Genomic DNA, 19,874 nt, shown 5'->3' with positions numbered 1-19,874 from the left:
GAGGAAATCTAGATCTGTTATTAAGAAAAGTATTCCTTTGTCCTAGTGAGTGTAATCAAGCACTGGCATAGAGTGCTATGGGAGGTTGAGGAGTCTCCAGCATTAACAATCTTTTCTGAAAGAATAGTGTGGAGAAGTAGTGACAGTCATTATTGATTTAGCCTTGGGAGAGGAAAGGATTAGTGACTTCCCTAGGTTCTGTCTCAAGCTTTTTTTCTAGATGTCTTAAAAAAAAAAAAAAAAAAAAGTTAAAGTACTGCAGTTATAACCTGGAAAAATAGCAAGAATTTACAGTATGGCTTTGCAAAAGTGTACTGGTTTACATCCATTCCTATTTTCTTTCACGTTTGAAATATCTTGATAGTTTAAGTAATGCAAAATGTATTGTAACTTGAACTGCTGAACTATGCATTATCCCAGATTTTTGTAACCACTTTATTAGAAAGATGGTATGTATAAAAAGAAACTTGTATAAAAAAAAAAAAAGCCTGCATTCAGGCAACTCCCAAGTTTTGTAATTTCTTCAATAGTTCAAAAACATCTTTGATGTTTTTATATCTTAAGCTGAAACAGTATCACTTTGGTGGCAGCCCAGACCATCATATGTGGGTTATAAGTTTATAAATATGAAAATAATTGGAGATTTCAGAAAAGCACTACGTTTATTTTAAGTGGCAAAGTTATTACAATCGAAATCTGTCATTGGCTGGGAAAGCTAACAAAGGCTGAAAAATGCATTTCAGGTAAGAACCTTTCCCATCTGGTATTGTTTATGTCTTGCAACTGTATTGCACTGGTCATCACTTAGTCCACATGATCTACGTATGATTATTCAGGGATTTTTATTTGTCCTGATTTGCAGATGACTTTGATGAGCTTGTGGTGAGTAACAATGATGTCGTGCTCAAAAACATTGCTGAAGATTTGCGGAATCGTTTACCCATGGAAGCAATGTTTAATTCGGAACATCAAGCTGTTGAGAAAGTAAGCAAATGGTTACAGAACCATTTTTTGGCTGAACCACACTATTTGTTTGGGGACTATGCTGATTTCAGTTTTGGTAGTAGTTCATAACAGAACGAGCACTAGATTGAGGTAAAAGGAATCGGAGTTTGGTTCTCAGGTCTGTTGCTATATGATTGTGTGACCCTGAGAAAGTTACTTCATAGTTCTTAATACTTTGATCAGAAGTTACTTGGCAAAGCTTTGATTCTGTGTGGTACAGTACCTGTCACAGTGATTCTTTAATGCCAGCTCCATAATAGGCTGTAACAGCCCCCTTAAAGAAAACAGAATACAGGGCCAGTGTTTCACTGTTGCCATAATGTGGGCAGGCCAGAAATGATTTCCAGGTCTTTTCAGATTCTGATGGCTCAGAAAGAGGTGGGCTGTGAGTTCTGTGGGAGGGGAGAATGCCTTTTCTACTTGAGCTGTCAGTATAGGTGGAAAGTTAACACATTTCCCAGATAAATTGTGTGTGGCTCTTAAATGGGAAAAGTGGATTTGCCACATTGGGCAAGACTGGGAGAGGGATGCAGGAGGAGTAGAAGGATGAGGGTTATACCCCTGAAATCATGAGAAGGCAAGCATCCCAATGGGTATGCTCTTGATTGAAAATTACACCCATGTGAATCAGGGGTGTTTCTAGATTGAGGCATAAGGCATGAAGATGGAAGTATTCAGACACTGAAGTTGAGAAGCAAAACTGCCCATTCTCCTAAATTTAAGTTACGTTCTCCTCATTAAAGTGGAAGAGAAAAAGCTTCTTTTACCCTGTACCTCCTCCATAGCTAAGCAAGCACTAAGGAGACAAAACTTCATGGCAGGTCTCCTACTCAGATCTTGAAAGCAGCTTGCCTTCCTTTGTTCACTTTCACTTACAAGTTATTTTGGTGGAGTTTGATGATGCAGTTTGCCTGCAGGATTTCTATGGTTTAATTTTGACCTGTAATTTTTGAGTAGGGGAAAATTTCAGTCTCTGGGATTTGTAGAAAGATAGGATGGTGGGACAACTAACTGTAACAGTGTAAGTGAAATGAAGAGAATTGGTTGTGCCTCTTGTAAGTTTTGTTCTTCTTCTCAGATACACCAGCATCCACTTGCCATGATTCATGTTGATGCATTCCTTTATGATGACGATTTTGTTGATTCATTGTGTGAGGAAGGGAAGATGAGTAGGAGCTACTGCACAGAGTGTGGCTCATACAAGACTGCATCTTTAGGTAAGTGCTCTTTTTGGAACACACGAAACAAATTCAGTTTAACTAAACTGGTTTGTGCAGTGATTCAGCTGTGCAACACAACATCCAGCTGATGAAGGACTGTTCGGACTGGTGCAGTACACAGGCCAGAATTATTTCCCATAACCCATGGAAGGAGACTCCCACACACGTAAGTTGAATTAATTTGCAGTGTACGAGTGACACTAGCTGGCCACAAAAACTGAGCAGGGAAGAGGCAGGGCTATGTGCCACTGAAAAGGAAGATGTAAGAGGAAGACAATACTGTAGAAGTCTGTGCAGTAGCCTCAGTCTCCTCTCGCACGCTGAAAAGCAGTAGAAAGCACCATCCATATTAAAGCTTGTGTGTGGTGTACAGATCAATGCTATTGCCGGTATAGCAGAGGCATTGAAGAAGGAATGGCTTATATGGAGAAGATTCTGTTCCTTAAAACCATGGAGCTTAAATTCAAGCTATTAATATGTCTGTCCATTAAAAGGTTTGCATGACTTGTGTTGAGGTACCATGTTTCCTTTTTCACTTAATTCCAAGTTACCTTGTTTTGTGTTGTTTAATATATGTCACTGTGCAGAAGAAGGTAATTCAGTTTCATGAAGGATTTCAAAATTCTCCATGTAAGGGAAGGAATCCCCAGGCTTGGGCCAGACTACTTGGCAGGCTACTTCTGATCTGCAGACCCTGGTTTTCCAGGGCCCCCAGCGCTAGTTCAGGCAGGAAACCATATGGGTTTTCAGTGGTGATAACTCTTCAGATTAATATTTCATTGGTTAATAACACAGTAGCTAGTACTGCCCACCCAACACCTTTGTTCTGTTCTTATTTCCCAGAGTTTATTTCGCATTCCTTTTCCCTCATGGAACTGAAGTTTCTTTATCACCATGTACTGCCTGACCTGACAGGAAAGGTAGTGGTTGACGTTGGCTCCAGGCTTGGTGCAGTGCTATTTGCGGTAACTTCCAGCACAGGAATTAATATTTTATTACTGTGACAAACATTTTCCCTCTTCTCTGACTGCCTACTCTTGTTGCTCCATCTTGGATGGGTCATTCTGAGAGGCACCTCTGATCTGACTCTCTGAACAGTATAAGGTGCTGTTTATTGGCCATTTCAGTTCTTATTCTGTTCCTCGCAAGAGGGAATACAAATGGTCTTGCTTATGGAGAGGAAAAGTCTGTTGTCCCCCAGAGTAGCAAATTGCTGTCACACATGCTGCTCTTTTGCTGGTTCCTGCTCTGTCTCTCCTTCGTAAGTAACTTTGTCCTCTATGTCTTGACCGTGTCTATATATAGATTAGTTACGTTAAATTCCTTTATGAAGCTGACAAACTGCTAAATTACACAAAGAAAGACTTTGATATGAATTCATCTCCAGAAACACATTGTCCTGCTCTGTGTTTTAAAATGCACATAAAATACTTCATCGAGAAACTTGAGTGCAATTTTGATTGCTTTTGGCATGGCTGGTGCAACATATGGCCAACAGCAATGCAAAACACACATAACAACTTTCTGACAAAAGTCAATGGATGTTTAGGGCTCAGCCTTGGAAACACTCAAGCATGTAATTTTACTTATCTGAATAGTCTAATTTTGGGACTACGCAAATGAGGAAGGTTACTCTCATTTGTAAATATTTGCAGCACTGGGTCCTTAAATGGTAATTTTGTTAGCCTGATTTTTTTTTTTTTATTTTAGGTACCTAAGTGCTTGTATTGCTAGAGTAGAAGATAGTCTCAAATAAAGTAAGGGAAACATGGCTCTTTTCAAATCAAGAGTTCTCCTTTTTAATCATGTTATTGGTTTGTATTGGAGGAGAGGTGACTTCACCTTCACAGCTTGCTTTTCTATGCTCTAAGTTGAATGGTTTCAGAAAACAATAATTAGATTGTGGTACTTAGGCATCTCAGATATTCTGTATCTTTAGCATTGTTTGTTTGCCATTGTTGGCAAAGTTTAATTATGGTGTTCAGTGGAGACAACAGCACTTAAAGCACTGTCTTCATTAGGGCCCTGTAGGATCAAGTATTTGTACTTTTGTTTTTTTCCTAACATCTCCAACAACTTTCCAAAATCTCAGTCTGAAACTGAACCATTATTCTGAGCTTGTTATTAAAGGGTAATTTATCTTTTTTCATATGTACCTGTATGAAGCACCTGAAAGTGATGGTAGTACAATACTTAGAGGTGCTGACAAAGACTCTGCACCAAACTGTGCCATTATGTTACTGGTACGTTGTTGTCATCCATTTTCACTCACTTTGACTAATGTATATGTCTCATGTTTGGGCTTTTTTTTTTCTCTTGAGATTTTCTTTCTTCCATCCTCCCAAGAAACAAAAATGTACAGTCTTTTCCTCTGATGCTATTTTTGTAACTTGGTTTGTACTGCTTTTTTCATTCTTAGACCATTTTCCATCTGTTTTGCAACTGAAGTTGGAGCTTTCCTTTTCTTTTTGTTATTTTGACGTATTGTTTTGGATCTCTTAAAATTCGTGAGACATAAGTAGGAATTGCCAAATCAGGGGCTTAGCTCTGAAAAACATCATGTCCACTGAAAGACATTTCTCAGCTTGATGTTTAAAAATGCTTTCTTAATCTTTACCTGTGTTTTATTTTTCAAATTTAATTGAAATTTTTTGAACTTCTTTTAAAGGCATCACAGTTACTAAATTTCCTTTTCCTAATATAGGGTTATCTTTATAGCTCAGCATCCCAATTGTATGGAGTAGAAATGAATGCGGACTTTTGCCAGTTGCAAGAAATGATGATTACAAAATACCAGTTCATTGACAGAATAAAGGTAACTAAATATATGGTTTAATGTATGTATTTTTAACCACTGTGGGCTAGATATCCTGTTTATGTGAGTGGCTGGTAAATCAGTGTTCTGAATAGCTTCTGCCTTTGCTTATTTTGGTCAGAAACAAAGACTTGGTATTAGGAAAAAAAATAGCAGAGAGGAAGAGGGAAATTATCAAAATACAGTAAAGTGTTGAATCACTCAGACTTTTTCCCTCAATGGACTCACCTACTGGCTCACACAAACCAGATAATCTGGGCTTTTTCTCCCAGTGAAATCAGTGACATTATTGCCACTAACTAACGTGAAAGTGAGTGTATGAAGAGTTTCTGTCATGAACAATAAATCTCAATGTCTGTATTTCATTAATGTTAGTGAAAATATGTTTGTAGGATTTGCAGATTTACATCTAAAAACACCTAAAGGACTTATGGCTATTGCTGTTTCCTTTCTTGGAATGTCAGTGTATATGTACCTTCCACAAACGAAATGGGTTTCAAACCATAATGTCATTATGGGAACCATTTGCCTTGTCCCGTTATGGAAATAACTACTACTATTTTAATGAGAAATTTTTTTTTCCCCTTTCTGGAGAATACCAGTTATTTTGTTACCAGCAAAAGCTGGCAAGTAAAATGTGCTGGGAGGAATACTGGCTTTAATCCTGTGTTGCATGCATGTACTCTTGAATGGAGTCCCACAAATTGCTGTGTGTAGTAATTTCTTGGGAATTAAAGTAACTAATTTTGAACTGGAAGGAAATAATAGGCATAAAATTTTTAACACAGGGTAAGCAGTATCAATGGGCTGACCACTTCAGTCCTGGTTGCTGCCAGTTTATCCACAACCTTTGGCGTTAGCATATGTTTCGTATTCATAACACCTTGTTGTGATGAGTCTGAAAGTGCAGTTAGGAACTCTGTCCAGTGGAGCTGGAGATCTATATGCATGCTTCTCAGCCTTGCATATTCTTCATCATCAGCTTTTTGTTTTTCCTTCACACCTTATAATTCTGCTGAAGTATTCATTTCAGAGCATGAAGATAAAAAGATAATACATTTTCAAAGCAGTGCCTGAGGACTTAGCTATTTGAGTCTCATTAAATGCTAATTTAGTCATGTGACTCCTGTTATCACGCTGCTTTGAACATTTCAATCTTAGATTTTTATTTCACCCCCATATGATTCTTCTCTAGAGATACATACCAGCTTGAAAAATAGTCAGAATCCAGTTGCTGATAATAATTTGTGACTCAAATTTGAAAAACTTTAAAGAAACACCTCTTAAGTAACAGCTGTTTTTCCAAGATATTCCAAATTTTTGTTCAAGCATGTTCCCAAAGTACAGCAGGGTGGAATGATGCCTTTAGTGGCTAAATATTTGAGGGAACCTTGTGTTTCTTCAGTTAACACTTGGTTTGTTAAAGTATATAGAAAGTTGCTTAGCATATTTTGCTATTTGAGCAAACAGATGCTGGGAGGAAAGTAAACAGTTCAACAGATCTTGGGAAACCTGAGACCTCAATTCAGAAATTGCCTGTAATCATGTAAGGCTTGGTGTGGATCCCCCTGGACAACAGGGCAATTTTAAAATCAGTTGCTGCCTCCTCTGTTGTGCCAGCATGCAGCCAAGCAGGTCAGGGAACCGGTGCAGCTGAGGAAGAACCCAGCAAAAAAGTGGAGGTTTGGTGGTAGCGGTACCTGGGTCTGGCTTGTGGTGCAGCCACACATGCCTGTGTAGTCCCACATTCCCCAGTAGGAATGAACATCTGGGGAGAATGGGCTGCTTAGGTCACTTTAGCCAGCACAGTCACCTACTCTGCAATGCAGACCATTTTTCAGTTAAGGTCTAAACTCAAGGAAACATCAACACATGTCCCAAGTTTCCGATCAGTGTAGGCACCTTCCTGGATTGAGTTCTGTCAGATCTCGATGAATGTTTTGCCCCAAGCTGACTGTCCTGTCCCACTGCAAGTGGCTGTGGCCTGTATGACAGGGCAGCCTGTACCCATAACACCTCTACCACCCCAGCTGATGGTCTTTCATTTTAATCTACAGTTAGTAGTGGCTCTATGCAGAGGAAGTGTGTTGAAAACCAAGACCTACTGTATTTCGGACTGCTGACGGTGGCCTGAATCTTTATTCTCTGCTGCCTGAATGCTTGAACTTCTTAATCATCTATACTGCTACAGATGACAGTGCACTGTTTTAAGATAAATTATTGCCAACCCTAATTGTCCTAAAAAGCTCTAACTTTCGTGAACTAGATGATGAGACTAGATCTTTCATGAGAGATTTATACTAACAGTTTGACAACTAGTCAAATTGCTACTTTCTTCTCTAGTGTCTGGACATCTGAACTAGTATCAATACATTAAGTGGGCAAAATATTTTTCAACATATAAGTGTTTTTGATGTTCTATACTAAGATTCAGCTCTCTTGTCAGAATTAAGAATTCCTTTTTACATCTGTGCAATATTGGAAGAATTTGACAAAATGTGAAATATTGAATCCATCAGGTTAGTATATTCCCAACACAATCTATGGTAATAGGTCAGACAGGAAGGAAGCCGTCCAGATTTTCTGTCCATTTTCAATACACAGGGTGGGACTTTCAAAAAATCTGTGGAATGCAAGTAGTATTCAGATTGGCTTTCTCTCCCTTATCCCTGCAAAAGGTGTTCCAATGTGTTTTTCTCCTCAGATTTGGGATGTGATGTATTTCTCCGTGTTTAAGAGGAAATCAAACACATCTTGTCAGACAGAGTGTTAATGAGCATCCATATTCTCCTGTCACTGTAATAACACCTGTTTGAAAACGACATGATGTGTTAATATCCTTTTTGGTTGGTGAAGGTAAAAGAAATCAAACCAGTTTCTGTGGACTGAGGAGGCAGTTGTTTAGTAAGGTAAAGCACTTGCTGTCCTCCAGTGCCACTGAGCACCCCGCCTTTCCAGCATTCCCAGTCCCAGTATACGTTGCGAGAATTCACCTGTCAAGCCTGGGTCTGTGGTATCTTTTCTAGCTGTAATCCCTCAGTAATCCACTGAGCCTGTGAGATGCCTTTTAATATCCCAAAAAAAGCTTTAGGTAGCTTGGCTTCTTTCCTGAGGTCAGTGAGCATTTGTGATAAAATACAGGGAAGTGAAATGTAACAGCCATCACATACATCATCTCATCCTTTATGGCACGCAGTGTTCTATACTGAAAGTCAGATGTAGTTTATTTCATTTAACATTATGAATAGAGTATTTTAATTAGAGAAAATAAATGCAATTTTTCTTTTTTAATTTTAACTTCAGTTTTATCTACTATGAAGCCAGTGAAATACCGTTTTTTTGTGTGACTGAATTAAAATAGTGGTAGCAGGTGCTGTATTAGGTTGCCAGGCTTCATGGCTACTTGAAGGCTGTTTTGTTTCTTAAATTAATTTAAGCCTTGTGAAATTTCTGTCCTTCAGGTGGTTCACGCAGACATCTGTACTCAGGCTTCACTTCTTCAGAAAGCTGATGTTGTTGTAATGAATAATGTCTTTGAATATTTTCTTGACAGACAGGAACAGGCCAGGTAAGCTATGTGTTCAAACAAGTTATCTATTTCTTTGGCAGTGTATCTGTAACCTTGTGAGTTATGAAAAACCTTAAGGTTGTGCTTTTTCAAGTCACATACAAAAATTACATAAGGAAATTGTTTTAAACTACCTACCCTTAATTGTTACACTTAAATGCTAGGGTGTTATGGCAGTTGTTTATTGTTAAACCTACTTAGTGTGTTTATTACTGCCCAAACCTTGCCCTGAGTCCTTGCACTGATCTGTTAAAATAGTGTCTTGCTGTTAAAACATCTGAAATTACTATAACAGCATAAAGCTTGATCTTCAGAAAGGAGACAAGTCAGTGACTTGTGGATATCAGAGCTTTAATATAGATACACTGCAAAACATGGTTATTAGTGAGATTTCTAAATACATTTTCGTAAGGACGTGGTAGTAAACAAACATGGGGCTAAGGTCCTTCTCTTTCATGTACAAGACACTCACAGACGAGCTTTTACTAATCCAGCAGCATCAGTTTCAAACATAAATAACTCTACTGTCCAAAGTTACTGAGCCTTTGTAATGGGCAGACAAAAAGAAAGGGTGCCTGTGTCTTCACCATCCCAGCCAACAGTCTGACACTCCCTCGCAGTTTCAGCTAAGGCTTCTCCTGCTGCCCTTGATACCCAGGTAGTAATGGCAACCAGAGATGCACAGCCTGCATGGGTGAAGGGTGGTGGGTGTTTCAAATTGCCAGGAAATCTGTTTCCAGGCACATGACTGATAATTCATTTGATTCTTGAAGAACTTGGGGGTTCGTGGTTTAATGTTGCATTAGTACCATGAAGGCAAATGACACTTGAAGAATGGTGGAAATTAAGTTCTTTTTAGTCTGAATTGCTGTGCTGTGAGAAATGATCTGACTTGCAAAATCAGAAAAAAAAGGGATGCTAGGGGCTATATTTAAATACTCTCTATTGCTGATGTCTTAAGGGAAATATTTTATCACAACTGCAAAGTATGTACCTAAAGAGCAGCTTGTTGCTAAGCTTAATAAAACAGTGTGCTCAGAATCCTAGAATCCTTTAGGTTGGAAGAGACCTCCAAGATCATCAAGTCCAACCAATATGCCAACACTACTAAGTCCTCTGGAAAAACAGAATCAGAATCAGAGTCTGTCAGGGCTGGAAGGGACCACAAGGATCACCCAGTTCCAACCACTCTGCCATGAGCAGGGACACCTCCCACTAGATCAGGCTGCCCAGAGCCTCATCCAGCCTGGCCTTAAAGACCCCCAGGGATGGGGCCTCAACCACCTCCCTGGGCAACCCATTCCAGGGTCTCACCACTCTCATGGTGAAGAATTTCTTCCTCACATCCAGCCTGAATCTACCCACTTCCAGGTTTGTCCCATTCACCCTAGTCCTGTCACTACCTGATATCCTAAAAAGTCCCTCCCCAGCTTTTTTGTAGGCCCCCCTAAGATACTGGAAGGCCACAATAAGGTCACCTCAGAGCCTTCTCTTCTCCAGACTGAACAGCCCAAACTTTCTCAGTCTGTTCAAAACCAAAAGTTTAAAGGGACCAAATGTCACTGCTTAATCCTAGTCCAAGGTGAAGGTGTTGACTGTACAAAATCACATGTATGTATGTATCAGAATTAAAGCTACAAAACAACGTTGTAATACCATATAGTCCCTCTGTTTTTAATATGAAGTTTGATTTTGTTCCTACAAAGATACGTGCCTAGGTATTAACAACTGATAAGCATGTAGAGCAAGTCTTTAAGCTTAGTCTACCTCTGGCCACTGAACTGTAAAAGAGTCAGATTAGTTTTACATCAAATGTGGGGTTTTTTTCCCCCTAAAAATTGGTGACAAATAATAAATATAAAATGAATTAAATAAAAGTATTTTAATATGTTTCAGAGCTTGGGAATTCATTGCTTGTAATATAAGGAAAAGAGGGTCCTTACTAGTGACAGTTCCAGGCCTTAAGGAATCACTCTCAAAGCTCCAGGTAAGTTCCCTCGTCTGGTTTTAGCCAACACATTTTGCCACTTTCTATGAAAGTGGCAGTCCTGTAGTTGAGGTTAGCTGCTTGCCAGTGTTGCTGTGAGGAAGGATGTGTAATTTTGTGCATAGACTAAAAGATGTAAGATTCTGGATTCTATTTCCATGTTGACCACCAACACATCTTCATATACTTTAGACTGTCCCCACCTGTAAAATGGAAATCCCAGCCTATATTGTTAGGCTGCGTGGGTCATTGTATTACAGTGTGCATTAGTAACAATACCTTAGCTGAGAGGTTAAAAAAAAACCCACAAAACATTCTCAAAGCCGTATTACGATGTGACCAAGTTTTGTGATAATCACATCCACTTCCATCAGACTTCTTCCAGGTATAGGGGCAGAACCTCAGGAGTACAAATGTATTTGTAAACTTCTAGAGGAAAAACCTTAAAATATTTTCTCTGTTTAGCTCTACATTTGCACATTGCCTTGAAGCATGACAAACTGTTTTGTTGATCCAGTGGGAGAAAGGGGCGTATTAAAGAAGGACCATTCCAGAGGATACTCTGTCTTCTGACCTGCTGTCGGCATAGAAAATGACTTGTAATATGCCTGTATTAAGCTGCTAGAAGATCTGGGAGAGATGTGGTCTCCCAGCTAGCCAAGTGATTGCCATCAGGAGTCTTGGAGCAGTGACATAGCTTTGAATTGCAGTTAGAAACAAGCACAACAATGCAACTTTCAGAGATGTTGAGTGCCCTGTGCTGCTGCTGTTCCCCATGTAGCAACTGCTTGTGATGGACCAACCTCTGCTCTGTGTCCACTCTGCCACAGGTCATCAGTAGGTTACAGCTGTATATGCATGTTGCCTAGACAAATTATGTGGGCTGGCTTTAGTTAGGAAACAAAACTCTGATCCTACGTGACAAGATTATTTATAACGTGGCTTACTCACCACAGTAGTCTGCTTTGGAGAAATTGAATCGTTTGTTGCCTGTATGCTGATGGGTGAAATAGATCTTCAGCCACAGGAGCAGCAGTGTTGTCATTTGGCCTTTTCTTGGAGCAAGCAGTAGTTACTTGGCAAGCCTGAAAAGCCTTTTGCAGCCTTAATACAATATTCCCTGGGTGTAAAACAAGAAAGTACCTGTGATTCTTCCATGGTACACTTAGCTCTTCCCTCAACACTTGTGTCGGAATGTTTGAGGCTTATACAAATGCATACAGAGAAGCAGTCATAACATGCTAGCAAAATATCTAGATTATTGACTGAGATAATTTTTTTTAAAGCTATCTTTATTCTTTCCTATTTAAGTTAAATGGCATTTCCATAAATGAATTTATCATTGCTGCATAAATGGAATGACTAATCCTCTCTTACTGTGTCTTGCCTTCTTAATGTTGTTCTGACCTTGAAACTCCCACTACGTTTCTCAGCGTTACATTAATTTAAGGATTTGTTTTCTTTGTTTTAGACAGATATACAGCTTGGCCGGTGGGTTGAAGAGCTGCAGCTGAACTATGATGTGTATATGGAAAAGGATATTGACAAAGAAGCACTTGAACAAATACATTTATACAAGATTCTTTAGGACCTGGAAAAGTTTACTAGTATCCTTGTAATACCAGATATTTTGGATCTAAAATGATTTTGGATTGATTTGTGTGAATAAATCAAGTAAAAATTCTTACTGTGATTAATCTGAGTTTTATCTCTGGTTTGAAACAGGGTTTTTTTTGTGGACGCATTCTGTCTCTATAGAGTATATTGACTTTTAACTACGAGATGTCTCGTTTAATTTTTGCAGGAATGTTAGAAAGAATGGCTACATAGTGGTGCTGAAAGATTTTATTCACTAGCATTGTGCACTGCTGATGTTTGCTAAATATATCAAGAGTAGTGAATGAGAAGAATGCTTTCAGTGTGATGTTACTTAAAAGCTGCAGAACGTTAGAGTTTGCTGTTTTGTTTTGGTATAGACCATTTATTATCAGTAATAATATTTATTAACAGTATCATCTTTAATGTTCCACTTATGGAATTTATAGCTTTTCTTTCCAGGGTCTGTTTGATAACTGGAGCATCTACTGGCATCAGTTAGGAGAAGCAAGTCCTTCCATTCAGTTTTTTGTCTTTTGAGGTGGCTCTTCATGTAAAATGCCAAAAGACACCGAGGAACAATTGAGAATTCCTACAGCAAGTGCGGGATGACAGAACTCTGTTCCACATCCCGCACTTCTGCTGGGGATGGTAGGAAGTGTAATAAGGGGTTAAGAAGCTGAAAATTCTGAACAGGTGTCACGGCTTAGCGGGGGCTTGGTGGTGGCGTAAAACATTGAAAATTCGTAACAGAGCCTCCTCAGAGAGAAGAGATCCACATACGCCCACCACATTTATATTTAGGTTTTATGTTCTAAGGATGTGAGGCATTTAGTCAGCTGAAGAATTTTGGGTTTTAGCAAACGTTAACAATCCAAATGCAAAAATACTAACTTGAGTTTGGGACTAAGTGCATTGCAAATTTAGAAGCATTGTTAGTGTATAGAAGTTTGCTACACAACTTATGTCCAGTGCAAATGGGTCAACTTTAAATTGGATTTCAGTCTTCGAATGATTTACAGGTCAGCGAACTTGATAATAGATGCCTTAAGCAAAAAGGAGCAGTGGCCATTGGGCACTCACTAACATCCTCAGTAAATCATACTGTAGAAAAGACAGTGATAAGAAGCCGTATTCTTCATGGTCTCTTTGGAGTGGAGGAAGATGGTTTAACTTCCGTGATACCAAACCACTGCCCAGATCCTGTGTTGAGTCTATTTTTCACGCATTTAAGAATGAACAAATATGGAAAGCTTTTCTTAAAATGTCTGTTAAGGTACAATAACTGAACTGTTGATGACTTGGTTGTCAATGAGACAAATGACCCTAGAAAGGGAACCTAGGGGAGGCTAAGCAATAGGGCAGAGGTAATGCAAGGCTAACAAACCTAACAGGGAGAGAAGAAAGACTGAGCAAAGAAATGCCTGTGTAATTCAGAATGAGGAAATGAGTACCATAGTGATCAGTACAGTACAGGGGAAGCTGTGACTGAACTGGGAGTGTGTAAATAGGCCACTATAAAAGGAAAACTGACTGGCTTTCAAAAAGCTACTTCAGAAACCTACGATCGTGAGAAGAAAACACCACGTCGGAATGTTGCTTACTTCTTCCTGAGGTCCTGCAAGATCTCCAGAATAAGTTGCCAAAACTTTGGCTCACAATACTGGGTATAATCTGTGCCCTGCACCTTGTTTTGGTACTACGGGAACTATAGCTTTCATTGCAGTTGTTTCCTTTCTGCATGCTGAGTCTTCACATACTTTCTTTGGCTGTTGATCTCAGATAAAAAACAGTTCAATAGACTGGAGCAGATCACCAGCATATTTAATGTCATCTGTATCCTCTGACTGGAAATAGCATGCACACATCTGGAGCTCATATGCAACAAAGGGTGCAACAGGGAAGCTCCCCGTGTCCTTTTTAGACATCAAGAGAAACTCAAGAGGTGAGTTCAAGCTGCTGAAACTTCTGTCTTGCTCTCCTGCCCCTTTCCTTGATTTAAACCCGCACCCTGACATGTTCACAGAGGAGGTGGTCATTAATTCAGTTTAGTTTTGTTAAACTGATACTCAGAAATACAACTCCTCTGTCCCTTTAGACATCTCTTCCCAACTTGGCTTCATAGGGCCAGAGCTCATAGGGCCATTCTTAAGGATGTTTTGACCTGCTTAACTCATCTACTGAAGAGCTGGAAACAACTAGTGTGTGAAAGAAGGTATTATGTGAATTTCTCAGTTTTAAATTTTTGTTATCTGGCCTCTTTTAGTCCTGTTACAGATTTCCACACACAAGGCTGGCAGAAATAAGGTGTGAGGAGGTTTGCAAAACCCTGTGTGAAAGTGAGCACATCAGTCCTCCCTGTATATGCTTAGGTGGCTCGGAGGTGACCTGACATCCTCCCGAAAGTCTGCGTATCGCCTCAAGGCAGGTTTTGCTCTTTTGGCTCCAGGAAGCTGCTGAGGTATCAGATCTCCAGCATGCTGGGTCCTTGCTCTCACTTCTGCTGCTACTGTATTTATTGGGCAGTATTTGCCAGGGGATTGAACTTTTCTCTGCCTCAGTGTCTACCGTGAAAATCATAGACTCATAGGGGTTGGAAGGGACCTCGAAAGATCATCCAGTCCAACCCCCCTGCCAGAGCAGGGTCACCTAGAGTACATCACACAGGAAGGCGTCCAGGCGGGTTTTGAATGACTCCAGTGAAGGAGACTCCACAACCTCTCTGGGCAGCCTGTTCCAGTGCTCCGTCACCCTCACAGTAAAAAAATTTTTCCTGATATTCACCTTGAACCTCCTATGCTCCAATTTGCACCCATTATCCCTTGTCCTATCACAAGTCATCACTGAAAAAAGCTTAATTCCATCTTCCTGACACTCACCCTTTACATATTTGTAAACATTGATGAGGTCACCCCTCAGTCTCCTTTTCTCCAGGCTAAAGAGACCCAGCTCCCTCAGCCTTTCCTCATAAGGGAGATGCTCCACTCACTTAATCATCTTTGTAGCCCTACACTGGACTCTCTCCAGCAGCTCCCTGTCCTTCTTGAACTGAGGGGCCCAGAACTGGACACAATATTCCAGATGCGGCCTCACCAATGCAGAATAGAGGGGGAGGCGAACCTCTCTTGACCGACTAGCCACACCCTTTCTACTGCACCCCAGGATGCCATTGGCCTTCTTGGCTACTAGGGCACATTGCTGGCTCATGGTCCTCCTGCTGTCTACCAGGACCCCCAGGTCCCTTTCCCCTACACTGCTCTCCCAAAATCAGAGCAAGGTTGTGAATTAATTGACTATCAGTTTCTTTGAGACTGTCATATAAAAAGTGCTAAACAGCCAAGCAGTTCTTTGTAAACTAACCTACTCCAAAAGACCTGAAAGGCAAAGAAAATACCAGTAACTCTCTGAGATAGACTTTCTGGCCCTTTTCTTCACAAGACAGCTCTGAAACGGAAGCCTAGCATGACCACACTAGAGGGTTGAAAAGGCATGAATAATTATTTCCTGGTGCACTCAGTTTTTACGCTGTCCCTGCTGTTAGATGTCCACTGGTGTTGGGAAGAGGGAAGGGAGGGTGAGGAAACAAACCTCTGCTGGTACCCAGATTTTGGGGGTTGCATGCCACCAGCTCTGTGATAGCTATGGCAGATGGCATGGTGCCTATTGCAAGCTGCCAACCCCTGAGCTCCTTGCTGCCCCAAACAGTTCTTGAGCTGCACAGCCAGTGCCCTCCATCTTCCTGTGTAAGACAGCTCCGTGTGTGACCTGTGGGAGGTCCTAACCCCAGCTACAACATCGAAATGCTGTGGTTGTGAACAACTCATAAATCATGAAATTTCACATTTGTAGGCCTCAGTTAGAACAAAATAATCTGAGGGGGCTGCGCATCTGCAGCGCTTGTAATCACCAGGAGTTTTTGGCACACACAGCAGCTCCACTCTTCCCAGCAGCCTAACTTTCCCTGTAGTACTCTACCTTCTGCAGACAGAGCTATCTGAATGTTAAATCCATCAAGAACTACATCTGTAAACCAAAGAAGACTTTTCCACTGTGATGAGGCAAAAAGTGTCAAGTGGTAAGAATGATAGATTAACTTTGCAGACAGAAAACACTGCAAATATAATCACTCAAGATCATGTGGGTTTTTTTAAACAAAAAAAAACAAACCAAACCAAACCAAAACCAAAACAAAATAAGTAACACATCAGATTCTTGGTGTGGGCAGCCTGGCTCTCAAAGGTGAGTCACTTCCCACGTGTGCTTTTTCCCAGTGAGCAGTACTGGAAGAGTCTTATGACCCATGCTTGGGAAAACTTGATGGTGGGGCAAGCTTGAAAAAACTCAAATACAGCTCCTTCATTCCTTACCATCCATGTCCTCCTCTCCTCTCCCTTAGGTTTCTCCTATCTCTTTTTTCAGTCATCTCTTTCCCCACTTGCAGCACCAGGAGCAGCCTGTGGTGCAGCAGGAGGCACGCAGAAGCTACGCCTGAGCAGAGCGGCAGCTTGCACGTTGTCTCCATCACTGGAAGGCACCAGTGGCGAATGTAGCCAGCGACCTCAGCTGAGCCACTTCTGCAGGTCAGCGCTGACTGGAGTAACGACGCAAGTGGTTTTGCGGGGCTGCTTCGCCCCCCCCCTAGGAATTCCTGGCAGAGACGCTAGCAGAACCAGCTCCATCTCGCCTCCGAGGCACCGTGACAGAGCCGGGCCCCGGCTGCCCCGTGTCGATGGCGCGGGGGCTGGGCACACACAGCGCCACCGCGCGCTGCCGGCTCTTTAACAAAGGGTCTCTCAAAATTCGCCCCTGGCCACCGGGAGCCTTCTGCAGTAGAGGGGCATGTATTTGTAGACAAAAGTGGAGACAGAGGCCATGCTGCTTGGCTGGCAAACGCATGTGAAATGCTTTTTCTGGAAATGTCTGTACTTCCACCCCTTACTTGACAGCAGATTAATGTGGCATGGGTGTTCTGCCAATGACCAGGCCCAACAAAAATGATAGCACCAGCAGGAAGATGAACCAATACACAGACTGTATTGTAGACAAGAAGGACATTCCATGAATGATCGCTGGGGGTACAAACAGATCAATCAGCTGGTACATAATTGACGCCACCCCCAACGATCCCACAAAAGACATGACTCGGCCCACAACAGGCGGTATGAACAGAGAACCGAGGTTGCCCACAGTTGGCATGGGAAACAGCCAGACCAGCAAGTTAAACACATAAGAAAAAGGTGCCCACATGGAGACTCTCACCAGATCAGCCCACATTCACAAAGGTCTAAACAGACCAGAGCCCAGCTCCAGGAGAGTCAGGAGGTCTGCCCTGAACCAGGAAGCTCTGGGGAGTGCACTCCACAGACAGACACTCCTGACCCCCTGCCTGTGGTCCCAGCTTTTATCCCCAAGCAGACACCTGACCTTTGTCAACTCAGTGCGGGACCCCTGGGGCTCATTTCCCTTCTGGCTCTCCCTGCAGGGCCGGCCGCCCCCTGGGGGGAAGCTATAAGGCAAACTCACCCCCTCTGTATGAAGGGCTGTGGGAATCACCCATATGTCAACCTTAATTCAGGGGCTCAGGGTTCAAACCCCAGCATTTCACATGGGGTTTCGAGGTAGGAAGAGAGACAGAATGTCATGGCATGCTTAGAGAGAGAGATACACACACACCTATACATATTCATTCCTGCAACTCAGTGTCACTTGCCACATTTAAAAAATTAAATGTTTGTGCAGCCCTAGGGATGAGTCTTTACCAACAGGAACAAGGTAGCAGTATGAAAGCTTGGAGCTGATTACCACCAGAGTCCCTTGTAGATTGTAACATAGGAGCTTCCTACATGAATGTATGCTGGAGCAATTCCCCACTTCTCTTTTTCAGGAATACCAACAAATAGATCTTAAAAAACCAAATCCAGAAATTCCCTATTAATTGCAAGTCTTTTCTACTAAGCATTTTCCATTCCCTCCTTTTTTTTTTTTTTTTTTTTTTTCTGCATAAGCAGCATATTGTCCCAACCCCGCCTGCAGTGATGGCACCAATTTACTTGTAGACCCGATATCAGGAATTTTTAGATTTGCTCTCCCTAGGATGTTCCTCTCCTTCCACTTTTTAGGACAGAAAGAGGAAAGCAGTTATCATTTGTCATCACCTCACTCAATCATTTGTCATACCTCCATCCCTGGAAAGGTGATAAAACAGCTCATTCTAGAGGTCATCTCTAAGCATGTGGGGGAAAAGAAGGTTATCAGGAGTAGTGAGGATGGATTCAGCAAGACCTGGACAGGCTGTGGCATTGAGTGAAGGGGAATGAAAACTAATGAAGTTCAACAAGGACAAGTGCAGAGTCCTGCACCTGGGAAGGAATAACCCCATGCACCAGTACAGGTTAGGGGTTGACCTGCTGGAGGGCAGCTCCAGGGAGAAGGACCTTGGAATCTTGGTGGACAAGTTAACCAACAGTGCGCTCTTGTAACCAAGAAGGCCAATGGTATCCTGGGGTGCATTAAGAAGACCATGACCAGTAGGTTGAGGGAGGTTCTCCTCCCCCTCTACTCTGTTCTAGTAAGGCCACACCTGGAGTATTGTGTCCAGTTCTGGGCTCCCCAGTTCAAGAGGAACAGGGAACTACTGGAGAGAGTCCAAGGGCAGTCAGCAAAGATGATTAGAGGACTGGAACATCTCTCTTAATGAGGAAAGGCTGAGGGACCTGGTGCTGTTTAGCCTGGAGAAGAGAAGACTGAGAGGGGACTGTCTCAATGCTTATAAATATCTAAAGGGTAAGGGTCAAGAGGATGGGGCCAGTCTCTTTTCAGTTGTGCCCAGTGGTAGGGTAAGGGGCAATGGGCACACACTGGAACACAGGAAGTTCCAACTAAACATCAGGAAAAACTTTTTACTGTGAGGGTGAAGTGCCCTGAAGGGTTAAGCCCCCAGCTCTGAATGAGGATTGGCATATGTCCACAACCGGGCAAGAAAGACCCTCCTGATTGGTATTTCACCCAGGGTCTGGCCATCCTTGGGTGGGAACTGGTTAGGAGATAGCACCAGGTGTCCCCACCTTCCACATTAACTTGGAGGCAGGGCAAGAATCCACCTCTGTAAGAGCTGACTGCTTGGAGTGGACTTGGGAGGCTTATGTATATAGTGGATGTGCTGTGTGGGAGTTCTGGCTGTTGGAAGGGCTCCCTGACTCTCCACAGCAAGTGGAGTTCCCAGAATGGCAGGGCAAGAAGATGCCAGAACATGAAGCTGTCTCTGAGTCCCTGTCATATAACTAGGCTCATGGCCTGGCTGCTGCTACTACCCACAGCTTGGCTCCTTGCCTGGCTTACTCCCTTCTTCATGTCCCCTGTGGTGGGTGAGCGCATTGACTTGTTCCTCCCTCTGGCTGTCTGGCACCTTGGATCTCTGGTGTGTGATGTGGGAGCAGAGAGAGGAGTTTGGCTGCTGGTCTGCCCGTTAATATTCTATTTTGGGCAAGTGGTCAGCAGAAGAGAGGGTGACAGAGCCCTGGCATAGGTTGCCTAGAGAAGCTGTGGAGTCTCTTTCTCTGAAGACTTTCAAAACTTGCCTGGATGTGTTCCTGTGTAACCTGCCTTGGGTGAACCTGCTTGGGCAGAAGGGTTGGACTGGATGATCTCCAAAAGTCCTTTCCAGCCCCTACCATTCTGTGATCA

General features: G+C 42.1%; 1 protein-coding gene across 1 annotated transcript; it reads left to right on the top strand.

Annotated features, from left to right (window-relative positions):
* Positions 1–862: 862 nt before the first annotated feature.
* LOC103775131 lies at positions 863–12,272 on the top strand (the record flags this gene model as incomplete). Its single annotated transcript, XM_008942576.1, has 7 exons — positions 863–984; positions 2,084–2,222; positions 3,069–3,145; positions 4,930–5,040; positions 8,502–8,608; positions 10,505–10,595; positions 12,067–12,272. Coding segments are annotated over 7 exons (764 nt in total), but the record flags the coding sequence as incomplete, so codon positions are not given.
* Between the last annotated feature and the right edge of the window lie 7,602 nt (positions 12,273–19,874).

The sequence above is a fragment of the Merops nubicus genome, unplaced genomic scaffold, assembly GCF_000691845.1.
Source record: "Merops nubicus isolate BGI_N331 unplaced genomic scaffold, ASM69184v1 scaffold10146, whole genome shotgun sequence".
NCBI classification, from domain to species: Eukaryota; Metazoa; Chordata; class Aves; order Coraciiformes; family Meropidae; genus Merops; species Merops nubicus.
Note: the sequence above shows the minus strand (reverse complement) of the source record. Positions and strands in the feature narration are given on the sequence as shown.